Raw genomic sequence first — 25,350 nt, forward strand, 5'->3', positions numbered from 1 at the left:
CAGCTTGCTTCTTCACCCCCCCGCAGCTGTAGGGGGTCTGCAGATTCTTCAAAGCTCCCAGGAGCCATACAGACCCCAACCCCCTGAATTCAGTTTCCTCGCAGAAAGGTTTCATTCTCTTCGTCTCTTTGTACAGCCTCCCAAAGGTTCGTGGACCACAGGGTGAAACAGAGCAGCCGTGCATCACCGTGGAGCTATTTTGGGATGCTTGTGCAGCTCACCCTGTGATGAGCCAGTGCCTGCATCCCTTACTGGCAGGACTGTTCCTTACCTGGTGGCTGAACGACCCCATCGGGACTGAGACAAAGGGAGATTTTGGTCCATGTGGGATTTGGCCATGGAGCTCCCATGCTTCATTGAAGAAGCTGGCGCCTTCCCCGTTGCCTCCCATGCTTGGCAGTGCTGTAATTAATGCTGGCCCTGCAAGTGTGATCTGCATCAGGTCTCCCTGGCGATGAGAGCCCTGAGGAGCGCAGAGCCGAAATTACAGTGGCACCGAGCTGGCCTTGGGGAGATGAGGGGAATGGAGAGGCCGGGGACGAGGCTGCGGCGATGTGCTGGGGAAGGGAAGAAGCAGCACCCAGCGCCCGGAGCTGCCCCAGCTCTCCCCACATAACTGCTGCTTGCACGATCCACCCTTGGGATGCGAAGTGATAAGGCGATTTCTGTTCCTTTCGTCCCATCAATATATGTCTAGTGACAAACTTAACGTACAGGAATCTTCTTTCTTGTGGTGTTTGTCCCTGCCAGGACTCATCATTTGAGCGTGGCTTCATTCTGGATCCATCCGAAGTGGTCGCCTTAGCAAACACGGTGTGCAAGCCTGTGTTGATATTGGCGCTTTGGTTTCAGCACCTCCTCAGGCATTTTACTGTGACGTTTGGTTACAAAAATACAACCCACATTCTACCTCTTTGATCAGAAAATGTAGGATTTTCTTTCCTCCCCCCGATCGCTTTATCTTGTTTTGTTTTCTTCTTCTCTTTCTTCTTTCATTGATTATTCATTTGTTTCTCGCTCCAGCGCAGAAGTTTGCAGCAAAATCTGGGCCACCCTGGGAGCAGGGCTGCCTGACCCAGTTGCAGCTCCCTCCCTCCAGTGGTGCAGGACTCTGCTCCCCCCTGCCACGGGGTGGGCACCAGTGCGGTCCCGTCTCCACCTCCAGGTGGACCAAGCAACCTGGAGGATGTAGGGATGGATGGAGTCCATTTGGCTGCAGGGCAGGTTGTGGTAGGTTTGTTTATGGCAAGGGTTTTAAAAGACCACCTTGGGGAGAAAAAACATTTCAAGTGACACCCAGGGAAGACATTAAGGGACATCATGAATGGGTTTGCAAGGCATATTTTCTTACTCTCTCAAGGTTGTTTCAAGTCTCCGTGTACCAGACCTGTTGTGAGAAGAGGAAATTTGCAGTGAGGAATCAGGCAATTGTCCTTATCTGGTCTGCGCTGAATTCATCTTGCTGCTGACAAAGCTCAGCCTTCGCTGAGATGGCTCTGAAGGTCCTTTACCTCCAGGAGGCAGGGACGCTTCAGCCTGTGGTTCAAATAAATACTGCAGATCCTGCTATTTTTACTTGTTACTGTGACATTAATGGTCCTTTAAAAGCCACAAACATGACCCAGTGGTGTGAAACTCCTTTGCTTTATACAGCAAAAAGGATCAGCACCTACCAGCTGAACCGTACCTTATAAGTATTCAAAATGCACTTTGTAGGAATGTGAGACAAAGCCAGACAGATGAATTATTTAATGCTTTTAAAGAACGCATCTTTTAGTTTCTCCTTGCGCTGGCCTACTTTATCATATCAGTAAACTGATCTTCAGTAAATTAATTTCCCTCCTTTTGTTTGAGCAAGCAGTGGGCATTGCGGGCTGGTGGAAAACTTCTCCATCCGTGAGCAGATGCCAGGACACCTCTGTAGCTGCAGACTCAGGCATCGAGTGTCAGAACAGAGTCGAGCTCCTGTCATTCATTTTGTGCCTTTAGATTTGCACTAGTACATCCAGCATTTACGAAAAGCACAGAGCGGGCAGTTTTGATGGGAACAGCCTGTGAATGACGGGGTGGTGTGGCACTTCTGAGGCTGCTTTTGGGATAGCCTGTGGAAGTAGACGTCAATGAGACCTGGACATGCGCTCTAAGGGGGTTTTGAGAATCTCCCCTATTTCATGGTAAATCGAAGAGACTGAGAGAGCTAATATCAAAGCTGGGTGTCCTCTCCCAGCAGGATGGGGCTCGGTGTCCCTGCAGGGCAAAATCGAAAACAAATCTAAAAAGTCACCAGCCTTTCCAGGCAGTACGGAGTTAATCTGGAGCCCCTGCCTAAGAAAGGAACATTAAATCCACCCAAAAAAGTCCTACCCTGGCAAGGATGGGAAACGGGGCCACTCCTGTGTAAGCTTCTGTGGGTGCAAATGCAGAAGCAGAGCGTCAGTGGAGTTTTCTCTGGGTTTGTGTTCAGCCTGCGCTCCTGCTCATCAGCCAGCCCGGTCACCTGTTATCACATTAATACATTTTCCTGCTTGTTTGCATGCTTGTTGAAAGCATGTTGCAGTAAGAGCTGACAGTTCCTTGGGGAAATAATGTCAGAGGTGAGCTGAGCCGCCAGGTCTTGGGAGGGGAATTGGATTGGCACTGGGCAAACTGGGAACAGTCCAGTGGGTCCATCCACACATAAGCCTTCCAGTTAATAAAACCAGGGACTTTACTTTCCCTTTTTATGTGGTGTTGTAGCAGCAGCACAGTAAATACTCCTAGAGAAATATGTCCAAAAATGCTCTCTTGACTAGTTTGACGAAGTGTAAAAAATTCCTGCTCTGAAGACTAACATTCTCTCTCTCTTTTTTATTTTTTATTTTTGTGTTATATAGTTTTCTACTAGTTTTCTCCTGCCTGGTGCTGTCTGTCTTTTCAACCATTGATGAGTACCAGAACAGCTCAGAAGGGGCCCTTTACATCCTGGTAAGTGGGGGGATTGCAAATGAAGTCATCAGTGAGGCATCAAAACAAAGTCAAAAACACACAAAAAAGCTGAGGTTGGGGGTTTCTAACTGGGGCAAGAATTGAAACTGTGGCTTGTGAGAAGGGGACCACTGGGACCTGCAGGTAAGAAGTAGGAAAAATGTGAAAAGGAGAATTCTGTATCAGGAATAAACAAAATATCTTTAAGGATCTTGTAAAAACCTTCTTTCTAAACTTTTTCTTTTTTTCTGCATTTATCTTCAATTGCAAAATGCAGTAGCAAGACTGATCCCAACAGAAAAGCAGTTTGATGTCCAACAGCTCCCAAGATTTAAAGCTGCGGATGCTCTGCGTAGGGAGCAGCCCGCGTAGCTGCCTCCTCTCCCACACTATAATATCCCTGCAACTATTTGATCTGTCATCGAGCTGCAGAGTTTTGTTCCCTAAATAGCCCGGCATCCCTCGCACTGCCAGTGTGGCTTCTGCCATCAAGAGCCAGCAGAGATCCTGCACGCACCGCCACGTCGCGGGGCTGCCGGATTTGCCCATCTCCTTTCCTTTTCTCTTTTTTCCTCTTCCCCGGTCCCTGCCTTACATCAACATCAAAAGGCGCTGCAGACTAATTAGGGCTTTGTCAGGTTTGATACGTGAGAAAGCTGAGGCAAGTGCTGCTAGTAAAGAAATCAGAGGGAAGGGAAAGTGCACAGGGTGTTTGGGTGGCGATGGGAAGAGCTGTAATGCACAGCATTGGCGTGCTCCCTTGGCATCGAGGGGTAGAGGATCTCCGCTGCCTCTGCACGAGATAGCCCAGCACACAGGGACAACCCAGTCCCAATTCCTGGGGAAAAAGCTCAAATCCCCTGTGAAGAGTCCTAGGATGGAGTAGCCAGTGATTCCCATTTCTGGTCTTCCTCTGAGCTGCTCAGCGTTAACCTAGCCAAGTCCTGGAGACTGATGGTGGGGAGATAAGCAGGTACTCGTCAGTCCTGTGACGGCGGTCACAAACACAATACGAGAAGGTGTAAAACTCTAGTTCACAGGCTACGATGTGCTGTACCTCTCGCCACCCCAGGGGAGGGTGAGGGAAAACACAACAGCAGAGATCTGACAGTCTTTCAAGCCTGGGCTCTCCGTTAACAGTCCTGGTGCAGACAGCTCTGTGATATATTTTCTGAGGTGTACAGAGTCTCAGTTATGGGTTTGTATTTGATTCTGGAGCGTGCTCTCCATTACGCTTCTTTCTCGACTAATGGCATTGTCTCCCTTGCAGGAAATCGTCACCATCGTGGTGTTCGGGGTCGAATACTTTGTGAGGATCTGGGCAGCCGGCTGCTGCTGCCGGTACCGGGGCTGGAGGGGAAGGTTAAAATTTGCCCGCAAACCTTTCTGCGTCATTGGTAAGACCTGCCTCCCTGCTTGGGATTTCCCAAACCAAAGTGGCTATTGCAAGCGCTTGCTTGCACGATGCTCCGTTTTCTTGCGTGCATTTTGAGGGTTGATCCTCAGCTGCTTCATGGTCACCTTGAGAAGGGAAAGAGAGCAAAGGCAAAAGTCCTAAATCCACGGCTGTCGTTTTCCTCATTCTGCACGAGGCTGGCCATGTTTTCTGCAGACCTGGGAGCCGTCCCATTGTCCTGTGTACCCCTGGCATCGCTGACAGCTGCCCACAGCCACAGAATGTGGATTGAGCCAGGAGAAGCTGAGCGTAGGATCTGGGATCCTGCGATCCTGTGTCCAACCTTGACACCGAATTGCTCACGAGTCATTGAAACTCTGTGTCTCACTTTGCCTTTCCTGGTGCTGATGAGCTGCCTCACAAGGGAGTTACGAGACTTAATTAATTCTTGTTTGTAAAGTACTTGGCAGCCCTCTCGTGAAAGGGGCCATCTGTGTGCTACAGTTATTTTTAGCGGGGTAAGGAGTGGGCAGAGAGGCCGTGCCATTCGCTATAGAGCCTGCTTTCAAATGTCCAGGAGCTGGCAATGGTCACATGCAGGATTTTAGCTTATTCTACAGAAAAGCAGTCCTATAAAATTTGCATAGAAAACCAGGGAAGAGGGAGGTTTTCAGGATCCTCAGATTTGGGATATATAGAGCAAGGCTGTTTTTTCTTGGCCTTTCTTTGTCCGTGAGCACTGTAGGATTGCTATGGTGGAGCTCTGGGTTTTCATTCCTAATTTAGACGGGGGAATTCACACCTCTGGACAGCACTGTGTAACAGGCAGCTGATTAAAAAAGGGCATGCATTTTGCAAGGATTTAATCCAGTTTAGCAGTGTTAACACTGAACCATATCAGAATTCAGGCTTTTCAGTATTTGACACATTTTCTATAGGAAGGATGAGTCTGGAGAAGGATACTAGGATGTTTCCATAAGGTGTGTAGTGGCTCCCTTCATCCAGGTTAAGATTTATGCTACATCCTTGCACACAAGATACGACTGATGCAAGTTCCCTTTCGCGCACAGCCTTCTGCTGCCAGTGGCGGTAGGAGTGCCATCCCGTTTGGGAACGGTTCAACAGCATTTCTTCAGCTTTCAATGCCCTCTGTTCGTGCAGACATCATGGTGCTGATCGCGTCCATCGCTGTGCTGGCGGCGGGGTCCCAAGGGAACGTCTTTGCCACCTCAGCACTCAGGAGTTTGAGGTTCCTGCAGATCCTGCGCATGATCCGCATGGACCGGCGGGGAGGCACCTGGAAGCTCCTGGGCTCCGTGGTCTATGCACACAGTAAGGTGAGCAAGTCCCAAGCAAGCACATTGAGTTGCTCTTCACTTTCCCCCTACCAGAAACACTGCTTTGGTTCAGTTCTCCACCCCAACCACCTCCCAGGCTTGGGGAGATTGGAAAGTCACCGTAGGGTAACATGGGGAGCAATGCAAAATCAGAGAGACAAGGTCCGATGGAGCCCTCCAGCCAGTAGAGGAGAGAAACGAGGGATGTTCGGATGCTTGCAGGGAATATCTTGAACATTGTGACCACCTGCACGCTGACACAGCTCATTTCCAAGAGTTAGCAATTAGCCAGCAGCCTCGTTAAGCACAGGTGTTGCTGTGAGTTCTTTGTGATGCACGCTTCAAAGCGGACGTGTTTCTGAAAGCGCATCCTGCGAGCAGCAGCCTCTTGCAGACACGATTCTTGTGCCAGGTTCCTCCTCCCAACATAAGATCATGTACCAGTTGCAGAACTGCTCCCTGGTGTAAGGCACCTTGGCCTTTCTCTGGTTTGGGAAGAGTTTGCTGATAATTTTTTTGTTTTCTGCTGCTGAATTATGGATTTAAATTTTCTGCCATTTCCTGCGCTTTTTCCTTTGAAAAGCTTGGCCACCTTGTCCAGAACTATGTAAAAATCATAGGGAATTCATGGGTCTCTTGTCCACCGTTGTATTAACTTCATCCAAAACCAATCATTCCCGTGAATTCTGAATTAAAACTTCCCTGAAATCGGGGCATGTTGTATCCAGACCCCAGCTTTGTAGCTTCTCCCCAGTTAGTGGAAGGGACCTGCCCTAAGCGGAGTCCCCAGGGATTTGGGGCTTCCCATTTCAGTTTGAACCCCAATTCCCTGTGTGAACTGGGGAAATACTTTTTTTTTATTATTATTATTTTTTAGCCTCAGTTCCACATCTTGAAATAATGGAGCTATTAACACTCCCTTTCCTTCTCCATTTGCCGTATGTGTTTAGATGATGGGGTCCTCAGGACAGGGATCACCCCGTGAGCATTGCAGGGCCACCACCAGTACGTGGTCCCATCTCAAAAAGTGGCACTACTGATCTCCAACAGAAGCCTAAACAAATGCAGGGAAAGTTCAGATCCAACCTGAAGCAAGTAACTCGACTTTTGGAGATGCACACCAGGATTGCAATTATTCTCTTCTATCCCTTAATGATCTTGCAGGAGCTGATTACTGCCTGGTATATTGGCTTCCTGTGCCTCATTCTGGCCTCTTTCCTGGTATACTTGGCCGAGAAAGGAGAAAATGAGCACTTTGATACATACGCAGATGCACTCTGGTGGGGTCTGGTAAGTAATTTTCATAGAACAGCTGCTGGTTATTAAAATAAGATGTCCATTAACTCTCCATCTTCTATCACTTATGTGAGGAATCAACTTACGGAGTGCTTAGTTAACATTTTTATTAAATGGTTTCAGGCTACTCCGTTTAGCTCTTTTTCTTAAAAAAACCTCATAGAAAATTTGGGGGGATCACATTTCTTGAATTAGCTGGAGCTGCAAGGAAACTGGGAACTCGCGCGCTCTCAATTGTGGGATTTAGCTCTGTCGCAACAGTAGAGGCAGGTCAAATAAAGACCCCACGCTACGGGGTGCTTTGATCATCATTTTGACAAGTATTGCCGCCCTTTAATTATTTATAATCGTACTTGGGCAACGTGCTGTTAAACACGCTGGAATAAATTTTCTAAAATTAATAGGGTCTAAGTACCAGAGAGACTTCAGCGCTGAAAGCACTCCCCTTTCACATCTTTGCTGACAGAGGAGGAAAGGGCAATACTTTTAGTTTGCTCTGGGTGTGCATGTGCATGTGAATTATTGGATTACCCGATTAACAAAGAGAGAATTAATGACGTCCTAATCTTCTTGCGTTATTGTTCTTCTGCTCCGACACTGTGGTGCTGGTTTGGCCTTGATTACAAAGCATGTAATGAAAATCCCAGATCTGATCAAATCCCAATAACAGGCTTGGGGAGGAATCGGCTGATCAAGCAGCTCCTCTGTTCCAACAAAGGGAAAGAAGCAGTAAATTGCTTTTCAAGCCCCCTGGTTGTGACAGAAAAATAAAAACAAAGCCCAATTTGACATAACTAGAAAATAAACAATGAGGAAAAAGTGACAGCTCAGATTAGAGCTCAGCCTAGGGAGACCCATGTGTGGATTTATCCCTCCTGCTTCCCAGGCTGCGTGAGCCTTTGGCAGAGGATCACCCCTGCCCCATTTCAGGACGTGGAGGTGCACCAGGCTGTTTTGCCACTAAGAAGCTCCGAGTAAAATCTGAGCTTTATTAAAATAAACAGGTTTTGTCGTTGTCCAGCTTATGGGTCCAGTACAGACGGTTGTTAAGAGATGGGCAAAATAAATCAAATTTCAGGTTCAGAAACTCATCCCTTGGTCTGATCTTAGTGGATCCAATCCTTGTAGTTGTCTAAATAAATTACAAAAAATTTGTAAACCAACTTTACAGTCATTGTGGAGAAAGCATTGCTTCAACTTTGTGTTTCAGTAAGGAATAGCCACGTAGATGCATTTTCTAACCGCTTTGTCAAAATGGCATCTAATTGATAGGGCTTTTAGTGGGTCCAATTAAACAGTGCTTTGGGATCGTACTTCCATTTGTGTAAAAGTGATTTTATTCCAAGTTGAATGCATGAGGTTTCCAAAGCCACATCAGCATGGTGTCAGGTCCTGTCCCTGACCCAGCTCTGTCTGCGGAGGCTGTGGGACGGGGACAACTTCCCACTTGTCACAGGGACCGTTGGGGACCATTGAGCAGAAGTCTCAAAGAAGATGTTCCTAATCAAACCATGTCTCCCTGCCTTGCCCTGGCAATCCCAGGCTCTCCAAAATCCTCTCGGAAGCCTTAGGGGATACCCAATATTTCCCACTAACGATGTTCGTGGACTGAAGTAGGAAAATGCGTCTTTTCTTTTTCTGCAGTTTGGAGTTCAGGGGATTCTTTGGCTCCAATAAATCTCTCAGCTCCTTCCTCAAAAATGCACACAGCAGCTTGCCAGCACTCTCTTGGTGTACTGCAGTAATACCGAGGAGGGGAAAAAACATCCCTAAATTAGGTTGTACGCAGCAGCCATAATTCATCCTGTTGGGCTAATATGCTCTTTTTAAATAGGAAGGGAGACTGCCTAATAGGCAGTGCTGGGAAGATTAGGAATAAACAGCATCAGGTCCGTATGCATGCAAACAGCCCTGCCTTCTTTCGTGAGATGCCGAAAGGGAGTTTGGGGGAACCATGCCCGTTCGCTTCCCCTGCCGAAGGCGCAACCCCATCTCCCGGGGGAGGCTCCGAGCTGCCGCAAGCCTCTGCACCAGATGGCAGCTCTCTCTGTGTCAGCCAAAGGCACAAAAACACTCTCGACTGGCGTGAAAACTCAGCGCGCCGAGCAGGGAGGGCGGCAGCGGTGTCCTGGGTGTCAGGGCATCACTGCCTCCCACGGAGATGCTCATCCCGGGTACCCAAACTTCACCTTGACTTGGTCAACTCAGGGCACGTGGTGACCCTCCGTGTCCCGCTCTGCTGTTGCGGGTGTTTCGGTCGTGTTGTTTTAATTTTTAGGCTGGCTGACCCAGGGCCGTGCGGTGTTCTCCTCCCTGCAGATTACTCTCACCACCATCGGCTACGGGGATAAGTACCCACAGACCTGGAACGGGCGGCTGCTGGCAGCTACCTTCACGCTCATCGGTGTCTCCTTCTTCGCTCTTCCTGCCGTAAGGGGGGGCGGCGGCTTTTCGGGGGGGGGGGGGGGGCTGAGCTTTTCTGTCCTTTGTCCCCGGCCCCTGGAGCTGGTGGCAACGCAACAGCTACGTCCAGCGGTGTGATGCACCCAGAGACCGCCCCGCTGCTCCGTGGCTGTTGAGTCAAAAAAAAAAAGGGGGGGGGGGGGGGGGAGAAGGGCACCCCTATCTGAATATCAACAGCTCAGACACAATGCTTCTGAGCGAACGGGATGGAAACTCTAGATTTGGCACTGCACAAGTGTTTATTGAAGTGAAAATTTTTTTTTTTCCTGCAAAAGGCTGTTCTGAGGGGTGATTATGCTATTTCAGCAAATTAGCCCTGTCCTTTTCGCAGTGCATTTCAGTGCGTTGCATGGATCTGATTTTCCCCTATGGGGATAATTTGCTGAATGCCAGCACAGTGTGGTTATTTTGTATTTTATCAGCCGGCTGGAGGTAGTTTGGGAAAAGCAGCAATTCCAGTGAGCGCCAGCAAAGTCTGCTGCCCCTTCACTGGGAGTGTGTCTGCCAGGGCTGCCTTGGATGGGGGCTTCTCCTTCCTTCCTCTGTACGTTTGAAGGAAAAAATGAGCCAGAACAAACCTTTGGAAGGAAAGTTGGCTGCAATTTTTAAGTGAAGGCTTAGCTAACGCCCTGCTAACTGCAAAATTTTGTTCTCTTGCCCAGGGCATCTTGGGTTCGGGGTTTGCTCTGAAGGTTCAAGAGCAGCATCGACAAAAACACTTTGAGAAGAGGCGAAACCCAGCAGCGGGCCTGATTCAGGTGAGGATCACCTCCAAGGAACCTTCCTGATGGGAACCTTCCTATCGTCCTGATTTTGGGGGGGCTTAATAGACTTCTAGAAGTTGGGGAGGAGATGGGCAGGTGAAAAATGGGGCTGTGTGTGTAAGGCGTGAGACAGCAGCTGGTGACTGGTCATGTCTGGGAATAAATGCCAGGAAATCAGCCATGGGAAAATAACATATGTGGTAGGCAATCTGGGGGAGAAAAGGAACAAAATCCAGCCCAGCACAGCAAGACAAATGCATTAGGACAGTCTGTTTTCACAAAACTTTTTTTTTTTCCCCAAAGAGAATATTTATACTGATATAAAGTTACAATTGGGAGCATTTTCTTCATGATAACAGATGTCTGCACAGAAGGTTGGCCTTGGTGTTTGTCTCGGAGATTTGAAATTAGTGTCACTTTACATTCCCCTGCTCCTCTCTCTCCTAGTTTTTTAACTCCCTAATGGGCAACAACAACCATTTGATACTTGGCCTCAACCTGACAGCGAGCGCCTGGTACCCACAGCATCTTTAGCTGGGCTCACGTGGTCAGGAATATCATGGTCCCACCCCAAATATGTCATCTATCAAATCAAGCAAAAGGCAGAATGTCAGAACTGTCCCACAGAAAACAGAGGGAGGACTCGGTGTTGGCTGAGGTTTATTTATACTACTACTGAAGGTAGTGCTGGCCATGCCCGGGTCCACAATCCCACCGTGTCTCCTCCGCAGGCGGCTTGGAGATTTTATGCCACCAACCTGTCCCGGACGGACCTGCACTCCACCTGGCAGTACTACGAACGCACCGTCACCGTCCCCATGTACAGGTACCTCCTCCTCCACCGCCTTCCTCGTGATGCCACTGTCTCCATATTTCTTTTTGTTTTCTGGATATATAGTTTTGTTTATTTATTTACTTTTACATTGAAAAAGTTGATTTCCACAGCTCTTAAGGGTTGGTATATGCTTTTTTCTTTTGGAGTATTTTTGCTTTGGTTTCTTTTTGTGTATTTCTTTTTGACTTGATTTTTATTTCCCTGTTTGTTTTTTTTTTCTTTTTTGTGTCTGTGTGTGCACACGCTCTTCTTTTCACCTTTATTTCTTCACGTTCGCTGCTAGTTGCATTGTGTTGTGACAGTTGCCGTGCCCAGGTGTGAAGACCTCTCTCCCGAGCTGCCCTGGATCGTAGGTAAATGCCGCCCTTGCCCTGCGTGCAGCTCCTTGTGCCCACTCAGGCTCTCCTTGCTGCTCTAGCCAGTCTTTAATGATCCTTCTGCCTTTCAGCAAACTTCTGTCCCTCCCTTGACCGGCCCAGCACTCTCCCCAGGTGCATTTGCCCTGGGTCCCTTTTTCCTTTCCTTTTTTTTTTTTTTCCCCTAAGAGGAGGAAAACCAAATCAGGATTCAGTGAGCATTTTCCCATTTCTTGCATTTAATTTATCCATCACGATCTGTTGACGCAGATCACGGCGGAGCCGTGACGGATGATGCTGATAAAGCACTGCTGTGTTTTAGCAGCATCCGTCTGGCTTGCTTTAAGGAGACGTAACTCGTCATCGTACCCAGGCAGTTTTTTCACCTGAAACAGCACAGGTTAGAGCAGTGCTGTGGGAACTCACAGCCTCTCGGGATTTGGAGCTTTGTGGAGATGGGGACGGAGTCCCCTGCCATGCCTCGCTGCCCTCCGGGATGTGGGGAAGCACCGCATCCCCCGTGTCACTCTCGGGGTTGGCGGCATCGAGGAGGAGGCTTCCCCAGAAGCTAAAATGCAAAACATTGCCGTTCATTTTCCGCTCCACACTGAGCTGCATCCCGGGCAGGGCCGCGCATCCCTTTCTGGTGTGTTTTTTAGGGGCTAGCCAGATCTCTCTGAGTTTGTATAGGAGTCGGACGTGTTCATTAGATATTCCCGTAGCTTTGCGGGGTTTTGGTGGGAGTGATGGGGCTCCCTGTGCTCCATCTCCCTGCTCTCAAGCAGGGCTGTGGTCCAGCACAAGGTGTGAATCTCTTTCTGTTTTCCCATGCTACTGGTGCCTTCTAGCCCTCGGGCAGACGGTCTGGGTATATTTTCTAGGGTAAGCGTTAGCCTGTATTTGAAATGCAGCAGCCAGCCTGTTAATCCATCTTAAAAACCTGTTGGGTGTCATGTTGTGGTCAGTAAGTTTTCATTGGATTCATTCCCAGTGTGTGTCTGATCAGTTGCTTTTTCCCTAGATGTTTATGAACCGACTTCAAGGTTTTGCCTAAAAAAAACCCCCAAATGCAACAACCCAACAAAACAGAACAAAACTGTTTTCCAATAGCATTAAGCCCACCCATTGAAACTCTCCCTCCCAGTATTTGACCTTCTCGCTGTCCATTTGCAGCACTGGTGGCTGAGATCAGCTACTGGGAAGGATGAGGACCGGAGCCTGGTCCGAAGTCCGCTGCAAAACGCAGAAAGCCAGGGGCTGATTTCAGTGGACTTTGCCAGGTTTTCCTTTGAAAGACTCAACTCACCACCCAGCCAGACATACAGTGACACCCTTTTGCATGAGGATGTACTGGGGTAATTACCTGCTACTTAATCTGCTTGTTAAAACCTGTATTTCCCCATGGGGCTAGTACGCAGGAGGAAAACTAAGGTAAAGAGCTCCAGAAGCAGCTAAATAAAAACTTTGGGGAGGAGAAAGAGCAAAAAATGTAGTTTGGGGAAGAACCCAGCTATCTTGAGTAAAAAGCCAGGACAAAGTTGCAGCAGGGTTGTAGCAGTTTTGCTGGCTGATGCTGCGGGTGCTGCTCCAGGCAGCAGCGTCTCCCTGGGCTTCCCTAGGCAGAGGTTTCTCTGCTCTCCCAGCTTCACCCTTAAATCCCAACTCCTGTCTGTGCGCAGGCAAAGTGAACATCACCTGGGAGAGTGAGCCGTGGGAGCACCGATGGATTCAGCTGTTAGTCAAATTGGATTTTTTTTTTTTTTACCAAGAAAGCGGTGAACCACTTTTGAATATATTTTGCATGCAGTCAGCTAAATTAATTGGGAAAAAAAAATTGAAAAAAAGAAAAAGGGGGTAACTGTATGTTCTGGCCGCAGCTTCCATCACTCGCACTGTCCATCTATCCTTGACTACCCACTTCACTAAGCCAGCTGGCAGCCCTGCGCTGGTGCAGCCTTAGCAGCACGTCAAGCCCAGCGCCGCATTAAGGCGATGGCCGCTGACATGCGGCTGCAGCGCGCAGCGTGGTTAGGAAGTGGGTTGGAGGAACACAATATCCCCGTCTCCCTCCCGGGTGCCTGGGCGTGATCTGCAGTCACCGCTACTTTGGCACCTTTTCTGCTCAACATTAGGCTGCTTATTCCTCATAGCGGGAGCCCTGGGACTTGAGCTTACCTGTCTTCTCAAGGCAACTCTGAAAATACTGGCTGCTTGATATGGGAAAAATTGTTACACGTGCCTTGGAGGAGCTCACGTGTCTCCAGAACATCACTCACGTCGCTGCAGTAGACCTAGTCTCACTCGTTTGGGGAAAATATGGTGGCCTCTGAGAGAATCTGAGATTTCATCTTTAAATTAAAAATCTGGTAGAACCAAATCTGAAATACGCACACAGCTCCTGTACGCGCAGGTATGATTTGGGCTTGTAATGCACGCGTAGCTTGGTGCGCCCAGAGATCATAACCTGGACTTGCTGAAAAAAAATAACCTGCTCTTTATTGTCACTCGTGAGAACAGGGCCTTGATCTCAACTACATTCATGTATTGGCCTTCACTAAAAAAACCCCACCAGCACATCATGCCCAAGTCAGCAGCCCAGCCCGAGGAGTCCCTGGCTGATGGGACCGGAGGCTGGGGATGTCTCACGAAAGGTATCTCGGAGGGCCCCCATATTTTCCCTGCTCTTTGGTGCCCGTTTGCTTTCGGAGCAAGGTGCCAGCTGCCTGTCCCCGAGGGTGACGCGGGTGCGTGGTGGTTTCTGAGCCGGCTGCAGCGGGAGCGAGCTCAGCCCATGCTCCCGTGCTCACCTGTAAGCCTGGTGCACTGGGTACACTTCGTTCATGTGCTAATTTTCTTTATTCTGTTTCTTTTCCCCTTTCCTCCGCCCCACCTTCCCCCCTGCCCTGTTTTTCTTTCTCTTATCCCTTTGGTTTTCTTTGGTGAAAACACTTGAAAAGCACGCAAACGCAAACGTACGGTGCCTCCAGGTATGAAGTGCATGTGACTCTGAAACTGTGTGTCATGTCACTCCTTGTTCTTCGTTTGGGACTGTAACATGCAAAGCCTTTAATTAAAAAAAAAGAAGGAAAAAAAAAAAAGAAACCTCTGAAGATCAGTTTTTTTCAAAGGAATGAGTGAAAGCCCAAACCAGACTCCCCATCCTGCTGCCTACAGACTAACTCCATGCACCTCCATGTACATTTTAGCTATTGGTACACACAAGTGTTGGGAAACTGTCTGCCAAAATGACAATTTAAGGAAGGAGAATGGGACAGCACTTGATAAGCTTGCTTTTTTAAGGATGATTTCTTGATGGTCTTACCAACCTCCTCCAATTCATACAAAGCTTAACAAGAAAACTTCCCCGTTCATATTTCCATTTTCCCTCTGCCATCACTCCTGCGTGTTCCCCTTTCTCCAGCCCTCTTTTCCCATCCTTCATGGTGTCATTTATCCCACTTCATGCTGTAGGAGCTGTGCCCACCAGGTAATGCTACGGTTGCTGAATTTCCTGGTGTGGTGGCACAGAATGAAATCACAGTAGCAGCTGTGTCTGCTTTTGAGGACAACATCTGGAGGAGAGATCGAGCTGGGGTGCTAAACTGAAATAATCATTCATTTCTCCTAGTAATCCAGCCTGATTTTTGGGAAAGGGATGTCCCATCTCGGCAGGACTTTTCCATTTCACTTTTTGCTTCCAAGACTGACCTAGAGCCAAGCAGTTATTAGCCCCAGTTATTCAATCTGGGACTTAACCTTTCAGCATCAATCCAAATGCAAAGACCTGTATATGGCTGTGTAAGATTTATGATAAATAACATTATCTCAGGTTCTGCAGAAAAGAGTAGATTTTCAAATCACAGGCATATTTTATATGAGGTGGGTATCTGAAGGTGTAGTCAAGTCAATATTTTAAGATGGGGAATAAATGGCTTGCATTTCAAGACTGTGGGCCAAGCTCTGTTCTCAGAGCAGTTTCAATCCTCGCTAGATGCATTAATGCCATTAGAGCTGATGTGATTTAGTGCCTGATTTCCAAACCTGGTTCCAGTTTTCACAGATGCAAGTTTTACAGCCTTAGTAAATCACGCTTACCACTTTGTGTGGTTAATTTACAGCAAATCGCATCAATGAATTGCAAGTATAATATTATGAATGCATTTTCCTGTTGTGCTGAACAGCAGCCTGTTTTGAGAATCAGACTTTTTTCTACTGCTGGGAGTAAAATAAGAATGTGCCACTTCCATTTCTTATATTAAAATAATTTATAAGTTTCATAAATATTCTCAGTTATGAAAAATAGCTTAGGCTGGAGACATAAAGTCACGGTTAGGGTAAAAATTGGCTCCTCATAGGAACTCCAGCACAGCATGGAGACTCATTTAAGTCCCCATCCCATTCCAGCATCCATCTCCTTGTCTCCCTCTTCCTAATTGTTCATACTGGGGCTGTTTTGAAAAAAAATCATCACCGTCTCTGTGTGTGTGCGTGTCGTGGTGTGCGCGCGGTTTTGTGTACGCTCCCACCCGCCGTCGTGTGCTGCTCCCCTCCTCGTGTTGTGGGGTTTTGATGACGTCCTGGCTGGAGGCATGATATCCCTACCGTCCCCAGACGCTTGAATGTTATCTGTGCTAGCAGGAATAGCAAATTTACCTTCCCTTTGGATGGGGGGAGCCGGCACCTGGAGTTAGCGTGGTGTTTCTGTGTGCTGTACTGGGAGGGGTGATGGGAAGCAGCTATAGGTACCGCTACAGCAGCCGGCGGCTCGGAAGTGTTGCTGTGGTGGGTAGCATGAGCTGTGTGTGTTCCCGTGGCGTGCGGATCTTCTCACCTAGCTCCCCTTTAACCAAAACGTGCTTCCCTTGCTAACAAGTGACACACGGACCAGGAGGAGAGAGAGAAAACACGAGACGCCCCAGCCGGAGGGCCTTTTTCCATGTCTCCGGAGGACACAGTGGCACCTGTGTCCCCTGGGCACGCACAGCAGCGCAGGGTGCCCTCCATCCAGCATTTTATAGGAATGCTCAGTTAAAGCGCTGTGCAGAGCCCTGCATTTTCTTTCAGCTTCTGGTGAAACAGTGCAATGCAGTAGCTGCTCCCCAAGCTGCTCTTGTAATGGCAGGTTAGGCTGGGCATTTAATTCAGGTTAAAGTACACGGATGAGTTTGCACCCATTTTTTATAATCATCGTTTCAGTAAAACATCTCTTTTTTCCACCACATGGGTACCAGGCCCATCACCCTACCACAGAATCGGTGCCTTTCGGTGTTTGCCTGTGTGGCTTTTCCTTTGCCTGGAAGCATCTGTGGTGGCCCAAGAGATTGCCACCTTCAGCACGGTGTAAACCTTGTGTTATGGGCTAATACGAAGGAAAGAGCTCCTTTGGGGATCCTGAATCCTTCAATCCAGCGAGCTAATAAGCTCTTCAGCTCCGAGACTTGCATCGGTGGGAGCCCTGGATTTGTGATCCCAGCTGGAGAAAACGAGGCTGTTGTCTTATGTTCTGCTGGGTACGGACCTCCCTGTGAAGCTAACTCCCCAAAGAACAGTTGTGCATCCTGCATTAACTGCTAAGTAGGCTTTGTGCTTGATTTTATGCACCACCTTTTCCCATCTTGGAACAAAACTGCAAACCCTACGGTGGGTTTGAAGGGAGGTGATAGCCCAGCACTCGTGCACTGCTCCGCTGCACCAAGGTCAGCTTCTTCCTGACGTCTCGAGTGAAGAGGATCATTAATTCATCAGATCAGGATGTGCTCTTCTCTGGATGGAAGCGAACAGAGCTGGGCTGGGGAGCCGAGCCAAAATTTTCAGGCCTATTTTTATTCTTTTCTCCATACTTAGGATTGGAAAATTTTCTGATTGCCTCAATCTTGCGAACACCAATTCTGCTCTGCTGAACAACTGTGGTTTTGAGGATGAGTCTTGTGCGTGCAGAGGAGAGGCTTTTTCAGTTAGGTTTTTTTTTCGGTCAGAGGAAAACTGAAACTATTAGTCTCATAATAGCTGAAAAAATACAGGCATAAATATCTCTGCCTTTATTTTACAGTAAGCAACAGCCCTATTTCTTACAGCATCTCAGCCGAGATCAGTCTGTTAGGGGGGTGCAAGTGCTTGCACCCCTTTTCTTCTAGTCCTTGCAGTTTTGGGACAGTTTGAGTAGGTCCTTCTTGCTTTCTCTGAAACCTACGTGGCTCACTTTCCAGCAAAGCTATAAGTATATGTTCTCTTGGGGATGTGGCTGGGCTGTGTCCCCAACTGCAGCGATGCAGGCAGCTGCAGGCAGCCGGTTCCCAACCCACCAGCAGCCCATTCTTCATCCTCCTCTTCATCCCCGTGATGATGCATCCTCCTGCTCGCTTGTTGCAAACGCCACCTCTGGGCATAGCGATGGCGTGTGGCACTTTGACAGTTTGACAAGGGCATGCTGGTGGCTCGGAAAGGATTTTGCAGCCAGCTATGTGATGAGCCCTGTTGGCCTTGACCCTGAACTTGAGTCCCCAAGTACCCGCTTAAGTAGATGCTGCTCTTCCCAACTGTGTGCAGCGTTCTCCGTCCTCCCCCCGACACCTCCAGCTCGCATCTCTCTTGGTTGAGAACCTGACTGTGAATATCAACGTTAAATATTTATGGAGCAAGTCCCAGTCTCCCAGGGTCTGAGGGAAGAAACCAAAAGTGGATGTGGGAGTTAATTCAATGGCTTGCAGCACAAAAGCAGGATAGGCAACAGGGTGTTTGTTCATTGGGGTTTTTTAATTATCAGCCAGGATTCCTATTGTCAGGTTCTTTTCCTGAGAAAGGAAGGAAAACCCATGGTTCCTAGAAGGCAATGATACATGGGTTTGCCTCATTTTGGGGCAAAACCTGACACGGACAGCAGGGAATTGGTTAAACTTGACTCTGACACCCACTGCTGTTTCTCCTGGGATGCTCCCAACCTCAGGTGCCTGTTTTTTCTGCCCTATAAGCTGTTCCCTGCCATGCCTCCCCGCATTCCCAAGAGCAAGCAGGGCTGAGTTTTCCCATTCGCCTCGGAAACTGGAGCTTCTCTCCACTTAATACACAGCCGAAGCGCTGATCTCCAAACAAAGCAATGCCAACAGCTAGACTACAGGTGGTGAAACAGCTCGCCTGCCAAAACACTGCCGTACTGCTCAGAATCCCTGGCAGCCGCTTGGTTTTTGGGGAGGTTCAAAATCCGGTGGTGCAGACAAGTTTCTCTCTCTCTCTTGCTGTCGCTCTCTCTTCCCCCATCACTCTGCCTTAGGACACTGTTGGAAGCAGCAGCCAAAGCCCTCTCCATCCTTCCCGAGCTGTCCCCCAGTTGCAGTGGGTGGCACAAAGCTGGTTCTAGTTGAAAGGATGGGGCAGCAGGGGAAGTTTCCATGACGGGAGGCTCTGAAATCAGCTCTGCTTGAATATTAATGGTATTTATTTTCTCCCTCTAGACTCATCCCTCCTCTGAACCAGCTGGAGCTCCTGAGGAACCTGAAGAGCAAATCAGGACTGACATTCAGGTTAGCAGCAGAGTTAAGAGAGTTTGGAAAATTTGCAACCTTTTTATTTTTTTTTCTTTGTTTTTTTTTTTTTTCCTGTTCTTTTTTTCCTTCCTGCCTTTTGCATATGGACAGCCTTGAAGACGTGCAAGGTTTTTGCAGCTGGTCCCCCGTGGGTCATTCAGTGACCTCCTCCCTATGCCTCTCCCATGCTGTACGTGAATTTCTTCAGCCTAACTTGGCTCTGGAGTAATGTTACAATGCTTGGCTGAAAATACAAGGTCGTATTTTCAAAGGGTCTGATCAAGGTAGTGTCCCCAGTTTTCCTCTGACCTTTCTGCTCTTCACCACCCTCAGAGGAGACCCAGGCCCACAATGTGTTAATTAATTCCCCATTCCCTCCAACCTTCCTTCACCTCCCCTGAGAGCAGGCAAGGTTGTAGCAGTGAGAAATTTTTGCAAAATTTGCTGCGGCAAGGTATACGTGATTGCCTTGGAAGGCCAGCAGTCCTGCAGCTTAAACCTATGCTCAGGATGTGTAATTCCTGGTTTTTTCACCCTGTTTGGTGAATGGGGAATGTGCAGAGCCCAGGAGGGATGGAGAGGTGCTGGCCGTGCCGGTGGGCATCGGGGCCAGCCGGGGAGGTGTGGGAATGGACCTGCCCTGGGCTGGGTGTCTCTGCAGAGACTAGAGATCTGTAGACCCATGGGTTGGACTGCAAACTTTAAAATGTGAGTATTTGAGCTAGTGACTGAGGCTGGGCTTCCAAGCTTGTCTGAGCAAGGAGCAGAGAGTGGAGGGATATTTTTTTTCAGCCTCTCCAGGCTGCTGCCTTCAGCCTAAGGGAGAAGGGTCGGGGTCTGTGCAGATCTCAGTGGTCACTGGGGCAGAGGCAGGGCCAGGGCTGGTACAGCATCATGCTCAGAGGGAATCCAGCTCCTCCTGCCCAGGTCTTCTTGCAGTCTGGTTTGTCCCTTAGGCTGCCTGGTGTTAGGGAAAGCAGACCCTTAGCTGCTGAGAAACACAGTCTGCTCCCTCTCTTGTGGGGCCACAGGGGTAAGGCTGCTTCAGGACCCCACATTAAATGTGATTTCCCAGCGTGAAGAAGCTGTGAATCAGAGTAGTTGAAGGCAGAGCAGGTTTTCCTCATTGCTGGAGGGAAATGCCACCAAGATGCCTGGTCAGTGAAGGTGAGATTTTTTTTTTTCAGTGTGGCCTTAGCTTGGCTTGCAGTGTTATGCCTACACTTCTGCAGGTGTTCAGCTCGCTTTGTCCTCAAGGTCAATGATTTTTCAGGGCAATCGAGTGCTTTGGGATCCGAGTAGGCAGCCGCATACAAAAACTGTGGCGTCCCACTCCCTCCACGTAGCCACCTTTGCCAGCTACTTTGGCAAAGTAGCTGCCATAGGCTTTGAAGGCAGAAACCCCAACTGGGGTGTCGGGAAGCCAGGGCAGGGGTCCGTGCTCCTTCCCACCAATGTCCCCCTCCCAACACCACCCGTTAGCACTGCGGCGTGAAGCCATCCCTCAAGAGATCTGGCATTAGCTCTGTCCCGATGGCCGGGAAGGAAAAGCAAATGCACCAGGGTCATGGGAGCCGTGCAAATCCTTCCCTACGTGCAGAAACAGCGCAGGGCGGTGCATTTCCAAACGAAGGGGGCCGCTCTCTGAGCCCACAGAAGTCCTCCTGTGCTCACACAAATCACACGACCGTCAGGTGTCTCAGTCATGCGTAGGCACAAGGATGGGTTGGGATAAACTCTTCAACCCTGTGCGTTGTATGTGTCTTCTCTGAGGTTGTGTGAGTCTCCAGTGATCTTCTGTCCGGGCCAGAAGCTCCAGGAATTAAGTGCTCCTTTCCCTCTCTTCTGTCCACAACTTCCACTTAGTTGTATTGTTTGGTATTGTCCTTTTGTTATGTTTTAACAGTGAAGCAGCAACATCTTTTGCCACCTGACACCATGCTAATGTACTATTGCTTCTGTTTAAAGGAAAGAGCAGCAGCCCGAACCATCGCCAAGGTCTGTATCACTGCCAACACGCCATTCCCATGCATTACCTGTAGATTTCTATGTACGTGTGTGCGTGTGTGTACCATGTCGTGGCGCCATCGAGGGAAGCATTCTAGGTATTAACGTGCTTTTTCTGTGCTGTGGCAGTCCAATGTATCTACGTGTATGCTGGACCTTAAATCATATCTTCCTTCCAGTCTGCCTCGGGCTGTAGCTGCGAGGATAGCGAGGCTGTGGGGGCTAGAGAGAGTGGTGGGCAGCATGGGCAGAGCTGGCAGACACTTATCTGGGGTGACGGCAGGGCTTTGATTTATGCTTTTTTTTCCTTTTGTTGCCGGAGTCGTAGCTGAAACGGTATAACGCAGGCTCAGTGAGTGCCGATGGGTGGGTGATGCTTTGCCTATGTCTCCATCACCCAACGCCTTGCCAGGCAGAGGAGACTTGGGAACATGAAGCCATCAGCGTGTCACCGAATTAGCAACTTCTCCTGAGCTCCTCTCGCTGCAGGGCACTGCACGGGGCTGCGTGGACCTGCTGCTCCGCGGGACGCAGGAGGGCTCTCTGACACGGCACGACGTTGCATGGCAGAGACACCCTTTCTCCACCCCGTTCCCTTTGGCCTCACAACCTCTGGATGAAGCGAGTCCCTGCTCCGTCTTCCCTCCATGCCTCGAGTCCACCGTGCAGAGCGTGCTCAGCTGGGCGCCCTCTGAGACGTGGCGAGCACCTTCCAAGGCCAGCTCTAAATCTCACCTACGGGAGAGCTTTTCTCTATTCACGTGTCCCAGGGAAAGCAACAGGGCTGGTATTTGGGATACTTTTCATCCCCTTAGAAGTATTTAGTTCTGGGATGTTTTGTCCTATATTTTCCCAGTTCTTTAAAGAAGTAATTCTGGGACTGAATCTCTCTTTTTTTTTTTTTTTTTTTCTTTTCTTGGGAGGCAAGAGACAGAACCGATGATCTGTGGAGATCATCTGCTTGGCTTTCAGATCTTCCGTCTCATATCTCAGAACATAGCTTACAGCCTAAATATCGTAAACACTGAAAATGCTTTTCAGAAGTATAACTAGAGCCTGGCATTTTGCAGATGTAACTTTCTGCTGTGCCTTTTATCTTATAAGAGGCCAGAAACTAATTTTTCCCTGGCATAAAATCCAACCAAAGATATCTGGGTAGATATGGTGCTGACTAGATGGAGGAAAATTTCATCCTTCCTTCCTTTCCTCCCCCCCCTCCCTTTTTCTTTCATTTGAGCTTTTCTTTGCAAGCAGAACCTCCATAGCACTCCATCCACTTCTGCCAAATAATCCAAATCACCAAGATCATGTTTCAACTATCCAGATTATTTTTTTTTTTTCCCCTACGTGGGGTCTCAGCCTGTGTAGCTAGAGCAAAGGCAGCTTCCATCCAGCTCTCCGAAAGCAGGGAGCATTACGTGGGAGGTGCTCTCTGGGAGCAGACCAAAGCTGAGATTTGGCCACTCGCCCGTGGCATCAGGAGGGTCAGGATTTCATTCCAGGGGCCTGACTGCTCCGCTGCCCTGTCTCAGCCAGCGACGTACTTTGGCTGCGTCAAAGGGTAAATCCATATTTCTCACAGGCATATGACTGTGCAATGAGACGAAATCTTTTTTCAACCCGATCAGCTCCATAGCTGAGGAAATCTGAGGACCGACAGTCCCTTGTAGGGTCACACCAGCCAGCATCCCTGCAATTGCAGGCACTAGTCTTATTTCTTATTTCTGAATCTCAGTCCTGTCCTGCAGGGTTCATTTTCGCCAGTTAAAACACTAGGTTGGATGTATTTCTTCGTAGAGGTTGCAGGTTTTTCCCTGTTCATTTTCTACATCGCTTTCTTAATCTTATGTCACAGAAAGAAGTATTTTTCAGAGTATTTTTTACTATATATAGCTTCTTCATCAGGGTAATTTCCAAATTCTGCTTTCCTGCTCCTGCAGTGTAACTGTCTCTTGTGACACTGGTGGGTTTTGTTGCCTTCTGTTGTGAGATGCCAAACCTGAACCCAGGAGTGCTTAAGCTGAGGGTCTGCAGCTGCCGTGTACATGGCATTAGAGTACTTGCCATGTTGTTCAGTTCAGCTGCCACAGCAGAACCAAAGCTCTTTCCTTCTGTGTTTTGTTAGGGCAATATCAATTCTACCTGCTCCCTCTGCCCTTTTCGGTCTGATAATGTCTCAGACCTCAGGAAGGAATTTCACACAGTGGTCCCTGTATTTAGGGGGCCCCACATCACCTGTTTTTCCAAATAAAAGTTTCTGGATCTTTTACATTCACATCCCAAATCTTCCACCCACTTTAATTTCCAACAACCTCTCAGTGATGCTCAGTGTGTCATCCTGCCCTTAGAAAAGAAAACTCATCCTGTTTCTCAGCCCACCCGACAGTTAATCATCCAGCCGTGGTCTGTCGCTGGTGACTGTTTCACTTAGGAAACTCCTCGGGATGAATCTTCTCTCATAGCAGACCCCAGCACCACACTTTTTTTGCTTCAGCTGGTAAAGGATTTGCCACTTTCCATTTCCATCGATGTAAGGAAACATACAGCCTCTCATCCGGAGATAGCTGGATCTTCCTCCCGTATGTCTGTAGTTATGCGTAGGGAGTGGCTGATTTCCTATATCCCTCTTTCCATAACTGATACACCACAAAGTCCTTACAGCGAACAGAACAGAGACAGCTTTTTCGCTATTTTGCATCTTCATATATTTTAAGTTAGAGAAGGGACGCTGGCACGGCTCGTGGGACCGTGCCATGCAAGGCAAGCATTGCCTCGCAAAGTCGGGGAGCATCCCAAACGCCCCGCCAGCGCTCGGGGCAGCTCTCGGGGTCTTTGCACCATGCACGGGCAGCGATGCTGCCCTCTGACTCCGGTGCTGCTGTAACCGTCCCGATTTCTGCCCAGACAGCTCTCGGAGAGCTGCTGCCCGGGGTGGGGGGGATGTGGGGAGGCGATGGGGTTAGCGTGGCGGAGGCTCGGGGTCACCTGGACTTATTCGGGTGGCTTTAGATTTGGTCTTGGCGTAAAACGGGACGGCCGATCTGAGAGACAGGTGAACGTCCTTTCTCTATCGTTTCCGTTTTGTTTTCCACCGCGAGCTTGTCTGCTTCTGCCTATGACCGAGTGCCGGGAGAGCTCTGTGCTGACCTGCTCGGGGTGACAGGAGCTCGCCCCTCCCCGGTGACGTGGAGCCCAGGCTGTGATGAGCAGAAAAGATGCTGGCCTTTTTCTACATGCTGCTTTTTCCCCCTTTTTTATTTTCCTCCCTTTTTAAAAAAACCGCTTACTGAGCCTCCTCTGTCGCCCGTCGCTTTGGGTTCTGTGCCCACCCTTCCCATCTGCCTCGGCCGGGAGAAGTGTTCCCTTGCCCTTCCCCGGGCTGGCTGCTGCTGCAGGAGCCGTTAGTGCCCATCACGTCTCCAAAACCGCGCAGTTTTCGTGCAGGGTCCAAATATGAGTCCTCTCTGCCTCATAACCCCAGGGAAGGAGGGCTGCTCTGTGGTGGGGCTTTTCTCACCCCTCCCGCTGCAGAAAGCCAGCAAATCAGAGCGGTAACGGGGTTTGATTACTCCCATGTTAATCAAGCTGGAAATTCACTGTGGCATCTCGTCTCTGTTTATTTTGTCTTCTGATTGTAATGTCAAAAAGACAAACATATGGTTAGCCAGGACTACGAGGCTCCGATATGAAATGTGTGCTTCAGATGCTCTTTAACAGATGGTTTGATAAACATCTGAAGGCATCCGTGACCACATTTCTTCCTCTTGTATTTTTCAAAATACGATTGGGTGAAAAGCTAAAAATTAATGAACCAAATGATCATAATGATACATTAATATCAGAGAAAAAAGAAACAGAAGGATTCCAGGGAACTGGGAAACTAAAACTCAGATTACTTTGTCCAGCATGAGTTCAGTCCTGTAGGTGATGAGAGGAACCCCTTTGGAAGGTTGTCCTCAGCTGTGATTTGTTCTTGACCCTAATGAACTCAGCAAGACCTTGGCCATTATATTGAGTGAATGCTGGACTGGGCCGCCTTGTAATGTGTATGTATATCTGTGCGTGTATCTTTCTATATATCCATGTATGTATATGTCTGTCTGAGATACACACAACGTTAATATCTCTGTTCAGGGGTGTGATTAAGGCTGTTGTACGCACTGGAGGATGCCTTTGGTTGACTCAGTGGGCCCCTGCTCATCCAGCCTAGGGTGTCTGAGGTGTCACTAACCGCTACTGCCCGTGGGAACTGGTGTCAATCACAGGAGCCCCATGGGCCACGTTAGCCTTGGTTGGCGTTTGACCTTCTAACCGATTAAACTGGTGTCAGAGACTCATGCTGGGACTGATAGTAATCTGGAAATAATCAGTTGCCTTTAGGGGAGCGGATTATTTGCACGGAAGGGACTGCA

The 25,350-nt window shown here is 48.8% G+C and overlaps 1 protein-coding gene across 4 annotated transcripts in view; it reads left to right on the forward strand.

Annotated features, from left to right (window-relative positions):
• KCNQ2 (potassium voltage-gated channel, KQT-like subfamily, member 2) overlaps nt 1-25,350 on the forward strand; it is a 67,242-nt gene that overhangs the window by 21,542 nt on the left and 20,350 nt on the right. For 3 of the 4 annotated variants that reach the window (XM_010569508.1, XM_010569509.1, XM_010569511.1), the window contains exons 2-11: nt 2,874-2,964; nt 4,235-4,361; nt 5,522-5,697; nt 6,862-6,987; nt 9,313-9,423; nt 10,119-10,214; nt 10,952-11,046; nt 14,369-14,398; nt 18,860-18,928; nt 20,900-20,929. In XM_010569508.1, coding sequence (XP_010567810.1) covers nt 2,874-2,964; nt 4,235-4,361; nt 5,522-5,697; nt 6,862-6,987; nt 9,313-9,423; nt 10,119-10,214; nt 10,952-11,046; nt 14,369-14,398; nt 18,860-18,928; nt 20,900-20,929 — 951 coding nt within the window. The remainder of the gene's footprint in view (nt 1-2,873; nt 2,965-4,234; nt 4,362-5,521; nt 5,698-6,861; nt 6,988-9,312; nt 9,424-10,118; nt 10,215-10,951; nt 11,047-14,368; nt 14,399-18,859; nt 18,929-20,899; nt 20,930-25,350) is intronic. The other variant, XM_010569510.1, reaches the window with a different exon arrangement.

This window comes from Haliaeetus leucocephalus, unplaced genomic scaffold (assembly GCF_000737465.1).
Source record: "Haliaeetus leucocephalus isolate CR32 unplaced genomic scaffold, Haliaeetus_leucocephalus-4.0 Scaffold273, whole genome shotgun sequence".
Classification (NCBI taxonomy): Eukaryota; Metazoa; Chordata; class Aves; order Accipitriformes; family Accipitridae; genus Haliaeetus; species Haliaeetus leucocephalus.